Source organism: Podarcis bocagei (assembly GCF_964188305.1).
Source record: "Podarcis bocagei genome assembly, chromosome: 15".
Classification (NCBI taxonomy): Eukaryota; Metazoa; Chordata; class Lepidosauria; order Squamata; family Lacertidae; genus Podarcis; species Podarcis bocagei.
The window spans coordinates 23,793,641-23,808,413 of NC_138141.1; the positions used below are offsets into that span (position 1 = coordinate 23,793,641).

At 45.6% G+C, this 14,773-nt stretch overlaps 1 protein-coding gene and 1 long non-coding RNA gene across 2 annotated transcripts in view; one reads left to right on the forward strand and one right to left on the reverse strand.

Moving 5' to 3' along the window:
* Window positions 1-14,773, reverse strand: part of LOC308574711 — a 204,586-nt gene that overhangs the window by 29,531 nt on the left and 160,282 nt on the right. The window lies entirely within an intron of this gene.
* The window catches only part of TECTA (tectorin alpha), an 83,523-nt gene that overhangs the window by 11,134 nt on the left and 57,616 nt on the right, over window positions 1-14,773 (forward strand). Inside the window, exons 4-5 of the mRNA XM_081172807.1 lie at window positions 10,731-10,868; window positions 13,002-13,167. Coding sequence (XP_081028933.1) covers window positions 10,731-10,868; window positions 13,002-13,167 — 304 coding nt within the window. The remainder of the gene's footprint in view (window positions 1-10,730; window positions 10,869-13,001; window positions 13,168-14,773) is intronic.

Consider the following 14,773-nt stretch of genomic DNA (forward strand, 5'->3'; position numbering starts at 1 on the left):
GTACAAAATCTGCACATACCTGGTTATGTTTGCTGATCTTACCTATGGGGAGCAGGAGTTTGTTGCATGATTGTGCAGTAGGAATCGTGTGGGGGATGTAGAGGGGGCCGTGGCCCCAGACTCACATATTTGAGAGGACACAATCAAGTGCCTCCATGACAGGCACAGAGCCCTGGCAGCTGAGATGCAGCGACAGGCAGGTTGGTCTAGCAGGCAGGTGGATGGAGGCAGCAGGCGATCAGCTTCTTGGCGGTGGGTTCCGTTCACCCTTTGTGTGGGCTCTGTTTGTGCCCTCCCCGGCACGATCCCCTACCCTAGCTTCCCAGTCCGGGGGGGAGGGGGCACAACACTTGTCCCACCCCAGGTACTGGCAACCCACGCTACACCACTGGTAGGAATACATGTTGTCTTCTCAGGACTTGCACACGATGTCTATATACTTAGAAAACCTGTATGTGAGAGCATTGGAAGTGATGGAACCATACATGGGTTTCATGTGCTAAACTGTAAAGCAGTAACTGAATGCAAAGCTGATAGTAAAGCTACAAGAGCACCCAGTTTGTGGCAAGATTTCTGCAGCAGAGGCAAGCCCCTTCTAGGCCAGAGACAGGGAACCTGTGGTTCTCCAGAGATGGTTGGACTCCAACTCACATCAGCCCCCGTCAACATGGCCAGTGATCTGGGACAATGAGAATCGGTCCAACAACATCTGCAGAACCACTAGTTCTCCCACCTCTGTTTCAGTGCTTGGCATGTGGTGATTAATCTCATGACAATGTGCTGGGCCCTGGAAGTGTTACAAAGTCCAAAGTGGATCCATTTCGGATCTGCCTTGTATCCCGAACATCTGAAATGCATTGATGGTGTGTGCTTAAAATCCATGGTTTAAAAAGATGTCTGTAAGCAGAATTCAGTGGCAATTCCATTTGAAGTCCATTTTGAAAGGTCGCCGAGTGTTTGAAATGTCGATATCTTCCCTTGATTTCTTCCTGGGACGGTGTTGTGTCCACAAGTTACTGGATGAGGCTCAATGACACCAAGTTGGGGCATGAGTTTAACCACGTCTGCTTGCTGCTTCTAGAGTTCTTTAGGCTATTAATTCTGTGCTTTTCCTTCTTCACAAGCCAGTTTCCAGATGCTCTGCTTAAGTTACTGCAACAGTCTGGAGCCCAGCTTCTCAGCTTTGCTCATTTCCAGCCCATTAGCATTTTCACTTAGTGTGTCCCTGCTTTTAACAACTTGATAGTGGGTCTCTCTATTGAAGAGAGGCTTCATCTAAATTGTAGGCTCCAGGGTGGGAAAAGGGTAGGTGCTGTTGTCAGGGGCAGTACCTGAATGAAAATGCTGTTTGACCTTGTAAGCCCAGCCAGTCTCTCGAGTCGCCAACTGGTCCCTAGTGGATATTTAATGGAACCAAGAGAGATCTTCCAGATACAGTATATAAATGATGGTGTATATATCTATAGATATACATGTGTGTGTATAGCCCACCTTCAGTGTCCCCTCTGCCACAATAAATTAATCTTTGGCTGCCATCCATCATCTTAAAGCCTGCCTTTTGGGAAAAGAAAATAGCCCCCCTCCCCATTAAAAAAAAATGTTTTGGCCCAAGCGACTGATCTGATTTCCAGAACTTTATGGCTTTTAAATGTAAGTAAGCACAGATGGAATTTCTCCTCTGTGATGTTAATCGGAGCAGGAGGGGAAGGAGGGCCATTTCAGAAATGAAGGTTGCTTGCTTGTGTGTCCAAAGAATCTAACCGCCGCACAAAAATCCCAACAGGGTTCTTAAAAGCATAGAAGGGAAAAAATGAAAGAGAGCCATTTGCAACGCTATCACAACAAAAATCAAGCTCCAGTCAAAGAGGGGATTGATCGCAGTTGGCTGCAATGCTCATTCATTGATTGCAGCTAATGCTGATATTATCAGGGGAGGGTGCACTGTTCCCCAGTCGCTAGTGCAGAGACCAGAACTACCCACACATCTTACAGATGTTGAATATCTAATAAAGGTGGCATCATTGAGTGGTGTGTTTATGGGTTGTATCCACTTAGCTTCAACTCAGAGTAGACCCACTGACATTAATAGATGTAAATTAGTCACGTCTATTAATGTCAATGGGTCTACTCTATCTACTGATGGATGGCCACACCAACTCGGCCCCTTACACACTGACCAGATGCTTGGAAGCTGTGGCTGGATGGTTTCGTGGGAGCCGATTGAAACTAAATCCTTCGAAGACAGAGGTCCTATGGCTAGGTCGGGATAGCATGGGGATGAGGGACCAACTCCCTTCTCTTGCGGGGGCCCAATTAGTGCCATTGCCTTCCGTTAAGAGTTTGGGTGTAATCCTTGATGCCTCCCTTTCCATGGAGGCGCAAGTCACAGCAACAGCCAAGGCGACATTTTTCCACCTTCGCCGCATCAAGCAGTTGGTCCCTTACCTTTCCCGCCCCGACCTGGCCACAGTGATCCATGCGACAGTCATCTCCAGGCTTGACTACTGTAACTCGCTCTACGCGGGGCTGCCCTTGAAGCTGTCCCAGAAACTCCAGCGGGTACAGAATGCTGCAGCGAGGCTCCTCACAGGGTCTCTGCCATGGGAGCATATTCATCCAGTGCTTTTCAAGCTGCACTGGCTCCCGGTGGAATACAGGGTCAGATTTAAGGTGCTGCTTTTGACCTTTAAAGCCCTTCACGGCCTAGGACCCTCGTACCTACGGGACCGCCTCGCCTGGTATGCCCCACGGAGAGCCTCAAGGTCCATAAATAACAACACCCTAGTGGTCCCAGGCCCTAAGGAAGTTAGATTGGCTTCAACCAGAGCCAGGGCCTTTTCAGCACTGGCCCCAACTTGGTGGAACGCTCTGTCTCATGAGACCAGGGCCCTGCGGGATCTGATCTCTTTCCGCAGGGCCTGTAAGATAGAGTTGTTCCGCCTGGCCTTTGGATTGGAGCCAATTTGATTCCCTCCGTCCCCCTTTTCCTTTTTCCTTTTTTCTTTTCCTTCTCCTGCAATGAGGCTCCATTTTAATATTTTAATGTTCCATTATTTTAATGTATTTTATTTTTGTTTTTAAGTTGTAATCACTCATCTTGTTTTTATTATTGCTTGTAAGCCGCTCTGAGCCCGGCCTTGGCTGGGGAGGGCGGGGTATAAATAAAAATTTATTATTATTATTATTATTACTCTGAGTATAACTAGGATTTGATTTGATTTTCTTTCCGCTTTGTGTTTGCTTTTAGTTGGTGTATTTATTTATTTTTGTATTTGACTATTTTAAAGATTCAAATGATGCAGAGGGCATAGTCGATTGGCAGTGTGTGTGTGTGTGTGTGTGTGTGAGAGAGAGAGAGAGAGAGAGAGAGAGAGAGAGAGAGAGAGAGAGTAAGAGAGAGAGACAGAGATATTTGGTACAGTACTCAAACCTTGATAAAAGTGTCATGGGTGCCAGCACAAAATGGCTGCCAGGGGCAACAAAAAGGGGGGGGGTGCACTCTGTAACAGTGAGTTCCATAAAAAAAAAGCTGTCCTTGTTGTACAGTGGTACCTCCGGTTACAAACACTTTAGGTTACAAACGCTTCGGGTTACAAACTCCACAAACCCGGAAGTAGGTGTCCCAGGCTGCGAACTTTGCCCCAGGATATGAACACAATTCCTCTTCCAGGGCCGCAGGAGGCCTATGTAGGGAATGAATGCCTTGGGTTAAGAACTCTTCGGGTTAAGAATGGACTTCCAAAATGAATTAAGTTCGTAACCTAAGGTACCACTGTATCTTATGATGAACAGCATAACAGCAGCTCATTTAGAGATCATATGAATGCTTATATCATTTCAGTCTGCTGAATCATTAGTCCATCTTGGTCCAGTATTGGACCATCAACCTATCTAGCCCAGAGGCGGCTGACCTATGTCCCTCTTGATGATATTGGACTTCAACTCCCATCATCTTTGCCTAGTGTCATGCTGACTGGGGATGATGGGAGTCCAACATTATTTGGAGGGCCACAGATTGGCCATACCTGATCTAGTTCATTTTTGTGCCTTGATAAGGTAATGGGCTGGATGAGGGACAATAACTTGAAACTCAATCCATACCAGAAAGAGGGTAGTTACTTTGATTGGCCTGCTTACCTGCCCAGGTGAATGGTGTGTCAACCTGTTCTGGAGAAGATTGCATTCACTGTAAAGGTTCTTAGTTTGGAATTCTCAGTGATCCCTCTGTGGCATTAGAGACACAAGTGGCCTCTCTAGTTTGGGATGCCTTCTACTAGCTTGGGCTAATACACCAGCTGGGATCCTACCTTGCCTCCAGGATCTGTGTCCTGGTGATCTTCTGTTTAGATCGTCACACTGTGTTGCATCTGGGGCTACCTTTGAAAACGGCCTGGAAAATTCAGTCAAGGATATGGCTGTCAGATTCCTAACTGGGACATGTTATGTTGCAAACATATCACACCAACACTTTGCCATCTTCACTGGCTCACAGTCCAATTCAAAGGACTGGTGTTGACCTTTAAGGGCCTTCATGGCTTGGGACAATATCTGAAGGATCTCTTCCTCTTCTCCCATGTACTTACAAAGACCTTGAGGTCTTTGTCAGAAAGCCTTCTACAGGTGCCATCAATAGATGGGGAGTTGTGGGTGGCTGGTGCAGAGCATTCTGTTTGTTGAAGGTTCCCCAGTTGCAGAAGGCCCTCCTCACAGAGGACCATCTGCTGCTTCCTCTAATGTCCTTTTGGAAGCCAGTAAGGACCTTTCAAGGTGGCGCTATGGGTTAAACCACAGAGCCTAGGACTTGCCGATCAGAAGGTCGGCGGTTTGAATCCCCGTGACAGCGTGAGCTCCCGTTGCTTGGTCCCTGCTCCTGCCAACCTAGCAGTTCAAAAGCACGCTGGTGCAAGTAGATAAATAGCGGGAAGGTAAACGGCGTTTCCGTGTGCTGCTCTGGTTCGCCAGAAGCGGCTTAGTCATGCTGGCCACATGACTGGCCAATAAAGCGAGATGAGCGCCACAACCCCAGAGTCAGCCACAACTGGACCTAATGATCAGGGGTCCCTTTACCTTTACCTTTAAGGACCTTTCAAACCCCATCTTTCAAATCTTGTTGTGACCTTTTCTATCTGTTCTAGCTCTTATGTTCTATTCTCCACTCTTTGATCCCAATAGTAATTTTGACTCTGATTTTTATGCCGCATCACATTTGATTGCATTACTGTAGGTTTTAAGTTGTTATATATATATATACAAATATAATACAAATATTGTGTGCTTGCTACTGTGATTCGCAAAGCATCTTTTTTTTATCAATGTGGCAAAATGTTTTGGTAGCTGATGAAAGTGGGAGGCAAAACATTTTTCCACACTAATAAAAAAAATACTCTACTTTGTTAATCTCAGTAATTTATATACTATATTAGTGATTAACTGAATACTAAAATAGACACAGAGCAAGCTTGCATGAGGTGCTGTGTGATGCTTCTGTAACCGCCTATAGCGAATAAATAAATAAATAAAGGAGGGGATGAACCTGGGACCATCTACATACATAACAAACATACATATTGTTATTTGTATGCTGCCTTTCCACAGTTCCAAACATGCTCAAGGCAGCTTACAACATGAAAAAACCACATACAAGCATTCCCCCAGTTATGCACGTTCAACTTGCGTGCGACTGCTTTTATGCAGGTCGCCGCGAAATAAATAAATTGATTGAAAAGCTGTGCCTTCCCTTGCTCGGGGCTGCTGCCCGGAAGTTGCTCTTGGTCACTCACTTGTTGTAATGTGAGGGATTGGAGAGAAGGCTTGGAGCAGCAGCCCCAAGCGAGGGAAGGCCCATCAGGCAGCGGCACATGTGAGTCTCTCTCTCTCTCTCTCTCTCTCTCTCTCTCTCTCTCTCTCTCTCTCTCTCTCTCGTCCCTGCATGCCCTCCCTATTAAAGGTGCTCCCCCCTTCTTTACGCTATTTCAGTTATGTGCACGGAACCCAGAACATAAACCCCACGTTAGTGGGGGGATGCCTGTAACTACAACATAACAAAAGTAATTATAAACAGTAAACAAGACAAAAAAACACACATCCGAAAGGAACTATTTCCATAGAAATCACAAGTTTTAAAATAAAGATATAAAAAACTAACAGCAACAATGCCCTGCCCCAACAACGCCCCCTGTAAACAACACCCCAGCCCAAGAGTCTGTTCTGTGGCCTCAGCTTTTGTAGCTGGAGTCAGTCCAGGCCCTCCCTTCCCAGGCCAGTTGGGAAAAGGCCTGCAAGGCAGGGAGCAGGTCTTCCAGGACTCACTGCCAAGATGGTCTCTGGTTTCTTCAGCAACCTCAGCTTTCAATGCCTATCCTCTACCATTGAGCTCTGGTCAGGTATTTGACCAAATACACCTTTATAGGGACATGGGTGGCACTGTGGGTTAAACCACAGAGCCTAGGACTAGCTGATCAGAAGGTCAGCAGTTTGAATCCCCGCGACTGGGTGAGCTCCCGTTGCTTGGTCCCAGCTCCTGCCAACCTAGCAGTTTGAAAGCACGTCAAAGTGCAAGTAGATAAATAGGTACTGCTCCGGCAGGAAGGTAAATGGTGTTTCCGTGCGCTGCTCTGGTTTGCCAGAAGCGGCTTAGTCATGCTGGCCACATGACCCAGAAGCTGTACGCCAGGTCCCTTGGCCAGTAAAGTGAGATGAGCGCCACAACCCCAGAGTCGGCCACGACTGGACCTAATGGTCAGGGGTCCCTTTACCTTTACCTTTACCTTTACCTTTACCCTACCTTTCAGCCATTTTTTAAAACTGATCAACTTACATGATACCCAAATAAAACATTATGAGATGCCCCCACTAAGGAGGGCCACGGTTTTGTTTTCCGGGGGGGCAGATGTTGTTGCTTTGTTTGTTTCCCCTGTTGTCTCCACTGGGAAACTGTGGCTGTGCTCTGAAGCAACACTTTCAAATCAGCTGCAACCAAAGGGCATGCTCCTTCGTGCTTCTTTGCCTTTCCTGAAACGACCTTTACCAATCTCATTCTCGCTCAATTCAAAACGTCTGGAGGAGGCAGCAAGGTTGAGGAAGCATGGATTGTTTTGGGGAGAGGGAATTGCATTTGCGGCGCAGTGCAATTTGTTTTGCACGGCACCATCCTTCACACAAAACTGCGAGGAAAAGACACTGAAGATTTACATACACAATATAAAAGAATGTGGACACTTAAGGCGGGGGAGGAGGGTGACATTCATCCCTTTCAATGGAACTTGTAGCAACATTGCCTTTTCCCCAACATCAAAAGGTTTTGGTTTGTACCCTTGCAGAATGGTGTTCTGAAAGAAAACTCATAAGCAGGTTTCTGGTGACTCTGTTGTGCAATAGACTTCACAATCTGTTGTGTGATGAGTTTCCGCTAGTGCAACTGCTGCATTGCATTCTTCTGTTGCTCAACATGAATACTCATCTGCAAGAACCCTTGTGCTGGCACTCAGAAAATGCTGGATGCATCCCCTAGAAAGCAAAGTATTCCAACAAAGTCCAACAGTGGGCTAAAAGCTGTTTTGTTTCCAGGGCCAGATCATCCTTCCCAGGCTCTGCACTTTCTTTGAGAAGTGGAAGATCTTAAAAAGGGCAGGCCATTGGTTTGGAGCCCAGAACTCCACCTCCTCCTCCTTTCTGACAGTTCCCTCCACAATTGTTGCCTGTGTTGACAATGTGGTCTCTGCCACAGGGGAAATTGGTTCCTTGGGCAGGGAAGATGCTGGCCTGGGGTATAGACACTGGAGGTCCCCGTTCAGAAGTCCCTGACACAAGAGTCACTGAGCTGATGACAGCCAATGTGGTATAGTGGTTAAGAGCAGTAGATTCGTAATCTGGTGAACAGGGTTTGATTCCCCGCTCCTCCACATGCAGCTGCTAGGTGACCTTGGGCTAGTCACACTTCTCTGGAGTCTCTCAGCCCCACTCACCTCACAGAGTGTTTGTTGTGGGGGAGGAAGGGAAAGGAGAATGTTAGCCGCTTTGAGACTCCTTAGGGTAGTGATAAAGCGGGATATCAAATCCAAACTCCTCCTCTTCTTCTTCTTCTTCTTCTTCTTCTTCTTCTTCTTCTTCTTCTTCTTCTTCTTCTCCTCAAGCTGTGGTTCAGGCCTGGATATGGTGCTGGGGCTTGGGTTGGTTTCTTCCTTCAGTGCTACTGCCTGGCAGAGCCAAACGGCCCCTCCCAGCTGGAGCCCAGGCTGCTGAAAATGAGGAAGATCCATTGTCCAGTTGGCTGGCTGGAGTCAGCCCCAGGACCTGAGGGTACCTCATTGCACGATGTTGCACCCTTGATGTTCAGTGACTCACCCCAGCTGCACAGAGATGCAAAGCTTCCCAGTTTGAGCCCTGGCAGCGCTTGACAGCTCCAAGCACAAGGTCTGGAGCTGATAAACTGGAAGCAGAGCGCAGCTGAGTTTTCCCTGTGGTGTTCCAGCCTGGGGAATGGAAGGGAATGTTGTGGGTCTGCTGAGTGGAAAAGGTGGTATATAACAATAAATGAGATCAGTAATATAAATTGAACATGATCCAGCTGAGGTTCATTGCAACTAAGCCTGCAATTTCATTGTACACAGGTTGTACATTGACAATAAAGGTATTATTATTATTATTATTATTATTATTATTATTATTATTATTATTATTCACAGTTATTGGGGAATAAGCCCTGCTGGTCACCACATCTTACACCATGCATTGAAAGCACCTTCCATCCCCAAAACCAATTATAGTTGGTTAAGGGCGCTGGGAAATGCAGTTCTGCGAGAGGTAGACTATAGTTCCAAGGATTCTTTGAGAGACATCATGTGCTTTAAATGTATAGTGTCAATGTGACTGTGAAATTGGGGGGGGGGGGGCTTTGTTCAGCTGCAAACATGTCATCCCTGGTCCAGATCTCACCTTTGTCCGAACACATCTTCTGAAGGACATTGAAGGATGGTGTCTCTTTTTTAAAAAATAAAGGGGGTGGGGGAGGAAAACTCTCTTTTTTAGTGCTTACCTTATCATACCGGAAAGTGGTTGGACAAACATCAGTGTATGTATTGATTGGGCTGAAAAACATCATCATCATCAACTGATGGGCTGTAAAAGCCAGACACCCAACTCATTCTCCACCTTTCCACCCAAAAATACAAGCCAAGGGAAATAGCTTCATAAGTTAAGAGGAGCATTTGGTTCACTACTGTGGGTTTTAGATTTATTGGGCCAAATTGGTTCTTGGTTTAATCATTCCATTAAAGTCAGGGGAATTAAGGATGCCGGCCGGAGGGAGGAGAGAGCTGGTCTGCTGGGCCCACTTTTATGGTGGTTGAAATAGGAGGTTCTATAAAACACATGTCATGGAGGGGCCATAAAAGGAGAAGTTACACACTGCCAAAATTGCTTTGAAATTGGGCCTCTTCCAGGCACTGGGCAGTATCCCGACCCGATGTAAATTGGAATCTCATGCATTTAATTCTCCGAAGCGGAGCTACTTTAACTCTGGTTGAGCATGCGGCTCTGAGCGGCTGCCGTTTGATGTATCATCTGCTGGACTATTTTAATATTCTGTGATTTCGTATTTTGAACATCCAATTGCATGAGGAGACTTTAAAGCAGCCTGACCACTCTGCATCCCAGTGAGACAAGTCCTAGGGGGACAGATCCAGACAGCTACGCTTACTGCCACCACCTTTTAACTCGCACATTATGGACAACCCAGTCTTGTGTTTTTTTAGCATACTACTGGGGCAAACCACATAGACTATCAATGGGCTTATTGCAGTTGAAGCATTTCCGTGCCTATCTAATATAGCATTTGTTTTAATTGTTGAAACTTCTCAGACTTAAGTTGCATACCCTCCAATGAAAATAGGGATGTCCTATTCTTCTATTATTATTATTATTATTATTATTATTATTATTATTATTATTATTATTAGCACATTCAGGCCAGATCAGCCTCTCCTGGTTGTGGCTTTGAAATCTATTCACTATTAGATTAATTTCCAGGCCCTTTTCTTTTCTTTCCCAAGTAGGAAGGTCTTCTAAACTTAAATAAACAAACAAATCAATGGCCAACATATTCTGTTGCCTAGGTTTTGGTGCAAAATCCTGTTTACTGTTCTAAAAAAGCCAGGGTTTGCATTATTATACTATCTGAATAGGGAAGGTAACCGAATAAGATAACGCTTGTATGGATAAAAATGTGATGGTGGGAAGGCTGATACCAGAAGTTCCAGAACAAAGTTTTAGTCATGTTTTTCGGTGCTTATTCTAACACTGCCATCTATAGGATGTACAAAGTACAAAACAGGTAAATTAAGATATTTTTGTTGGAGAAACATCTGTTGAGGTTGAATCAACAGCGGAACGAAAATTCAGTGTGTGCATGGGGGGGGGGGGAGCTGACTAATTCTTTGCTCTCTCTGTCTTGCTTACAAAATGTCAAGATAATATCCCAATTTAAATGTTTTCAGTACTAACTGCTTTCAGTCAACTAAAGGTGCTGTTGGGCTTTTAGGAACTAGAAAAGAAAATATTGAAATTTGGTGTGCTTAAGAAGTTGCGCCCTAATTTCATAAATTAAAAAGTTGCACTTATATGTTTATATATTTTTTAATTGTTTGGAGAAATTATTCAAACTCGAAGGAAAAGCTTGGCCAAAGGGAAACATTTATCTCACTGTCTAAAACAAGCATTTGTGCTTCAAACAGGTGAACACCTTCCAGGCTCTCCTGGTCTCAGATGGAACATCCTCATTTGCCATCTTCAACTATGAGGAAATCAACTGGACCACAGGGACTGCAAGTGGAGGAGACCCTCTGACAGGCCTTGGTGGTGTGATGGCTCAGGTAGGAACTTGAGTTTCTCTCCTTAGGCTGTCTTCTCCAGTGACCATTTTGGTGCCTGGCATCCATGAGGAAAAATCAGGCAGCTCTGTGGGTGTAGAGAATAGTATCTAACACCCCCCCCAAAAAAGGTCCCAAGTTCCAGAGAGGGGTCATGTTGCCTATTTCTCCACCTGTAGCATCTGAGTTGAGAAGAAGGGACATGTTCCTTTCCTCCTCCCCTTCAAGGCCCAGAGGCTATGTTCAGCCTGAGGAAACAGGAGGCAGGGCCCATTTTGAAAAGTGGGCCTGTGCCTTGCCCTGAGGCAAAGATCTTAGTGATAGATACGGCACTGTGGAGTTGGGGAGAAGTAAAGGAGTTGGAGGAAGAGCTGAATCCATCCGTCTGTCGGTCTGTCTGTCCATCCATTCCTCTATGGCTCATCAAACCTGGTGGTTCTGTGGCTAGTAGCAATAGGAATCACAATAGGAATAGAATGGCAGAGTCACTATTCACAGTTCAGAGTGTGGTTCAAAGAAACAGACCGAGCCAGACCACTGGCCCATTTAGGTCAATATTGTCCATGCTGGCTGGAAGCAGCTCTCCAGGGTTTCAAGCAGGGGATATTCCCAGCCCTACCTGCAGATGATGGCGATTGAACCTAGGACCTTCTGCACAATAACAGCTGCTGTTCCATTGAGCCATGGCCTTTTCCTGTAAGTTCAGTGTTTGCTTCAGCACAGAGATAAAAATGCTTCTGAATACCAGTTGTTGGAAGCCACAGAAGAAGAGAGGTTCCTGCATTTGGTTCCTGCTTGAGAGTTCCCCACAAGCATCTGATTGGCTGCTGTGAGAACAGGATGCTGGACTAGATGGACCATTGTTGGCCTGATCCAGTGGGTTCGTCTTATGTTCTTATTCCAGAGGATTGTTGCAGCAAAAAACAGCAGTCTTGTAGCACTGAAAGATTAACGAATTTGTTCCACCATAAGCTGTATGATAGATGCTAGAAGATGAAGCCCACTTCATCGGAGGCATATTGTGGGCCACCACTTTCATGAATAGTTGCTGTGTTTATTTCCCCCACTTAAGCTCTCCTTGAATTTCAAGAGACTCTACTTTTATTGCACTTGCCATTTTCCACTGCATTTTGCAATTTCCCCCACTCAGAGCCCAAGTGTGTGTGTATCACACATGCTTATGCATACGCTTGTCAACTGAAGATAACCGCACAGCTGACGAAGTGTACCTTCACAAAAGGTTGCACCTGCCTTCCCCACTGCATTGCTTTCTGTGTGTTTTGGATCAGGACTTGTCATCACTACTGATGGGAGTGTTGGGATGCTTCCGGGGAGATGGGGACATCAGGCAGGCTCCCAGCTGGGTCCAGCCACCGGCCGGCAGCCGGACGATCATGATCACCGGTCTCCCTTGGAACAGCATTGGTCAGCAACACGAGCCTCAGATACGTTTAGAGACCCGTGCACGCTCTGTCAGCAGAGTGTGTAAATCTTCTCACAGCAGAAGAGGCGGACAGAGAAATGTGTAAGCATAATGTACAGCATTTTATTCAGCACAGTTCAGGAACAAAGGAAAACATGTCTGCTTCCCTTCGTCTCCAGCAAAACAGCAGTAACACAAAAGCTATATACAAACGGAAGTTCCCAGCAGACTGTGCTGGAAATGTAAACAGGCATGTGACACACAATAGTCATGCCTGTCCCTTGTAAGGTGGAACAGAACTATATCCTAACAGGGAGTTCCATCAATCAGTTCATCTATCTCTTGATGACGGCCAGTGACCAATATTCAGAAGGAAACTTTGTGAAGATGTCCAAAATAAGTACAACACCCCCCCCCGAAAACCACAGCAATAAAATTACTAATAACTGCATCATACAATAGAACGCCAGGCACAGAAAACATAGTTGTAACACTGCTGATATTAACCCTGGTGAGTTTTATGAGCAAAGCTTAGTTACCCTGGAAAACAGGGATGTGCTGTGATCTAAAAGGAACAAAATGGCATAAAATGCAGCTGCAGTAGAGGCTGGATTTGCTGCCTGAGGCAACCACCTCACCTTCCTCATGGGTGGGCCAACCATGGCTGCAGCCTTTTACTCATTCCCCGCCCCACTCTCCCCTATGTATTGTAGGCTGGCTTCAACGGTGGAAATAGCACCAACTTTTTCAGCATACCTGGTTCCAGAACCCCAGATATAGCCAACATAGAAGACACTACCAACGTCAATGTGCCAGGCCGCTGGGTGTTCAGAATCGATGGGAGGGAAATTGACCCAGCCAACGGGTGCAGTTTTAGAGGTAAGCAATATTTTTTTAAAAAAATCCCACTTTATGTTGTTTCCAACTTTTGATCCAGGCAGCAAAATACGATACAATACGATATCTTTATTGTCATTGTCCCATACAGAACAACGAAATTGAAAAATCTACATAAGACATTCAAAAACCAACAAGCCTGCTATCCCAGCTATCCCAACCTGGTTAGCCCCCTAAAAACCCTGATACCTCATTTTTAAATACAATATACTCCTATAGAGACTCCTTATACTGCGTTTAAAACCAAAATCACATTTGGGTAGAAACTGTTTCTCAGACTAGTCTTAGTCTTTATAACCCTGTATCTTCTTCCAGAGGCAGAAGCTGAAAGAGACTACACTGTTGACTACACTGACTGTCAGTGTTTTGGGCAGTGTTTTGCAGCAATGAATACCTCCTGTGGCAGGCAGCCTCTGCAACCAGGCAATGTTTGACATATGCGTTCAAAACTCACCATGCATATTAAATATTTGTTTATTATATTTGATTATTATATTTATTTATTCTTTCTTTTTTGTTCAAATAATGAAAATCAAAGCAACTTACAAAAAAAAAAGGACACAGAACACATTAAAAACCTAGGGTAAAACAACCCCAAATACACAAATCTATAGATGATAGATGATAGATAGATAGATAGATGATAGATAGATAGATAGATAGATAGATGATAGATAGATAGATAGATGATAGATGATAGATGATAGAGATCCAATGACACTTCACCCTGCTAAGAGAAATTTAAGATCCAATGGAGTTGTTGAGTATCAATGTTTCTTCCTAGTGCTCAAAAACAGAAAGTGATGGCACCAGTCCCACAAACCTTAAAACACCCTCCCACCAAATCTGGTGCCCTTCAGAAGGTTTAGACTACAACTCCCATGTTTCCTGACTATTGGCTGTGCTGGCTGGAGCTGATGGCAGCTGTAGTCCAAATCATCTGGAGAGCAGCTTGCTGAGGAAGGCTGTCTTACAACAACCATGTAAAGTAGGCCAATATAGTCTCCATACTGCAGACTGGGCCCTGAGAGAATAGCAGTTTGCCAAAGATCACCTGGATAACTCTAAGGTAAGATTAGTCCTGGGCGGGAGGGACGTCCCTGCTTCGACACCTGTGCATGAACAATGAACCTTATTCATTACTTACAACAGTGTAAGAGGGCAGGCCACATCTGTGCTACAAGCACATCTCTGCTTTTAAGCCTGTTTAACTGGGGTTGTTGACGCGGGTAGCGCTGTGGGTTAAACCACAGAGCCTAGGACTTGCCGATCAGAAGGTTGGCGGTTTGAATCCCCGTGACGGGGTGAGCTCCCGTTGCACGGTCCCTGCTCCTGCCAACCTAGCAGTTCGAAAGCACCTCAAAGTGCAAGTAGATAAATAGGTACCGCTTCAGCAGGAAGGTAAACGGCGTTTCCGTGCGCTGCTCTGGTTCGCCAGAAGCGACTTAGTCATGCTGGCCACATGACCCGGAAGCTGTACGCCGGCTCCCTCAGCCAATAAAGCGAGATGAGCGCTGCAACCCCAGAGTCGGTCACGACTGGACCTAATGGTCAGGGGTCCCTTTACCTTTACCTAACTGGGGTTGTC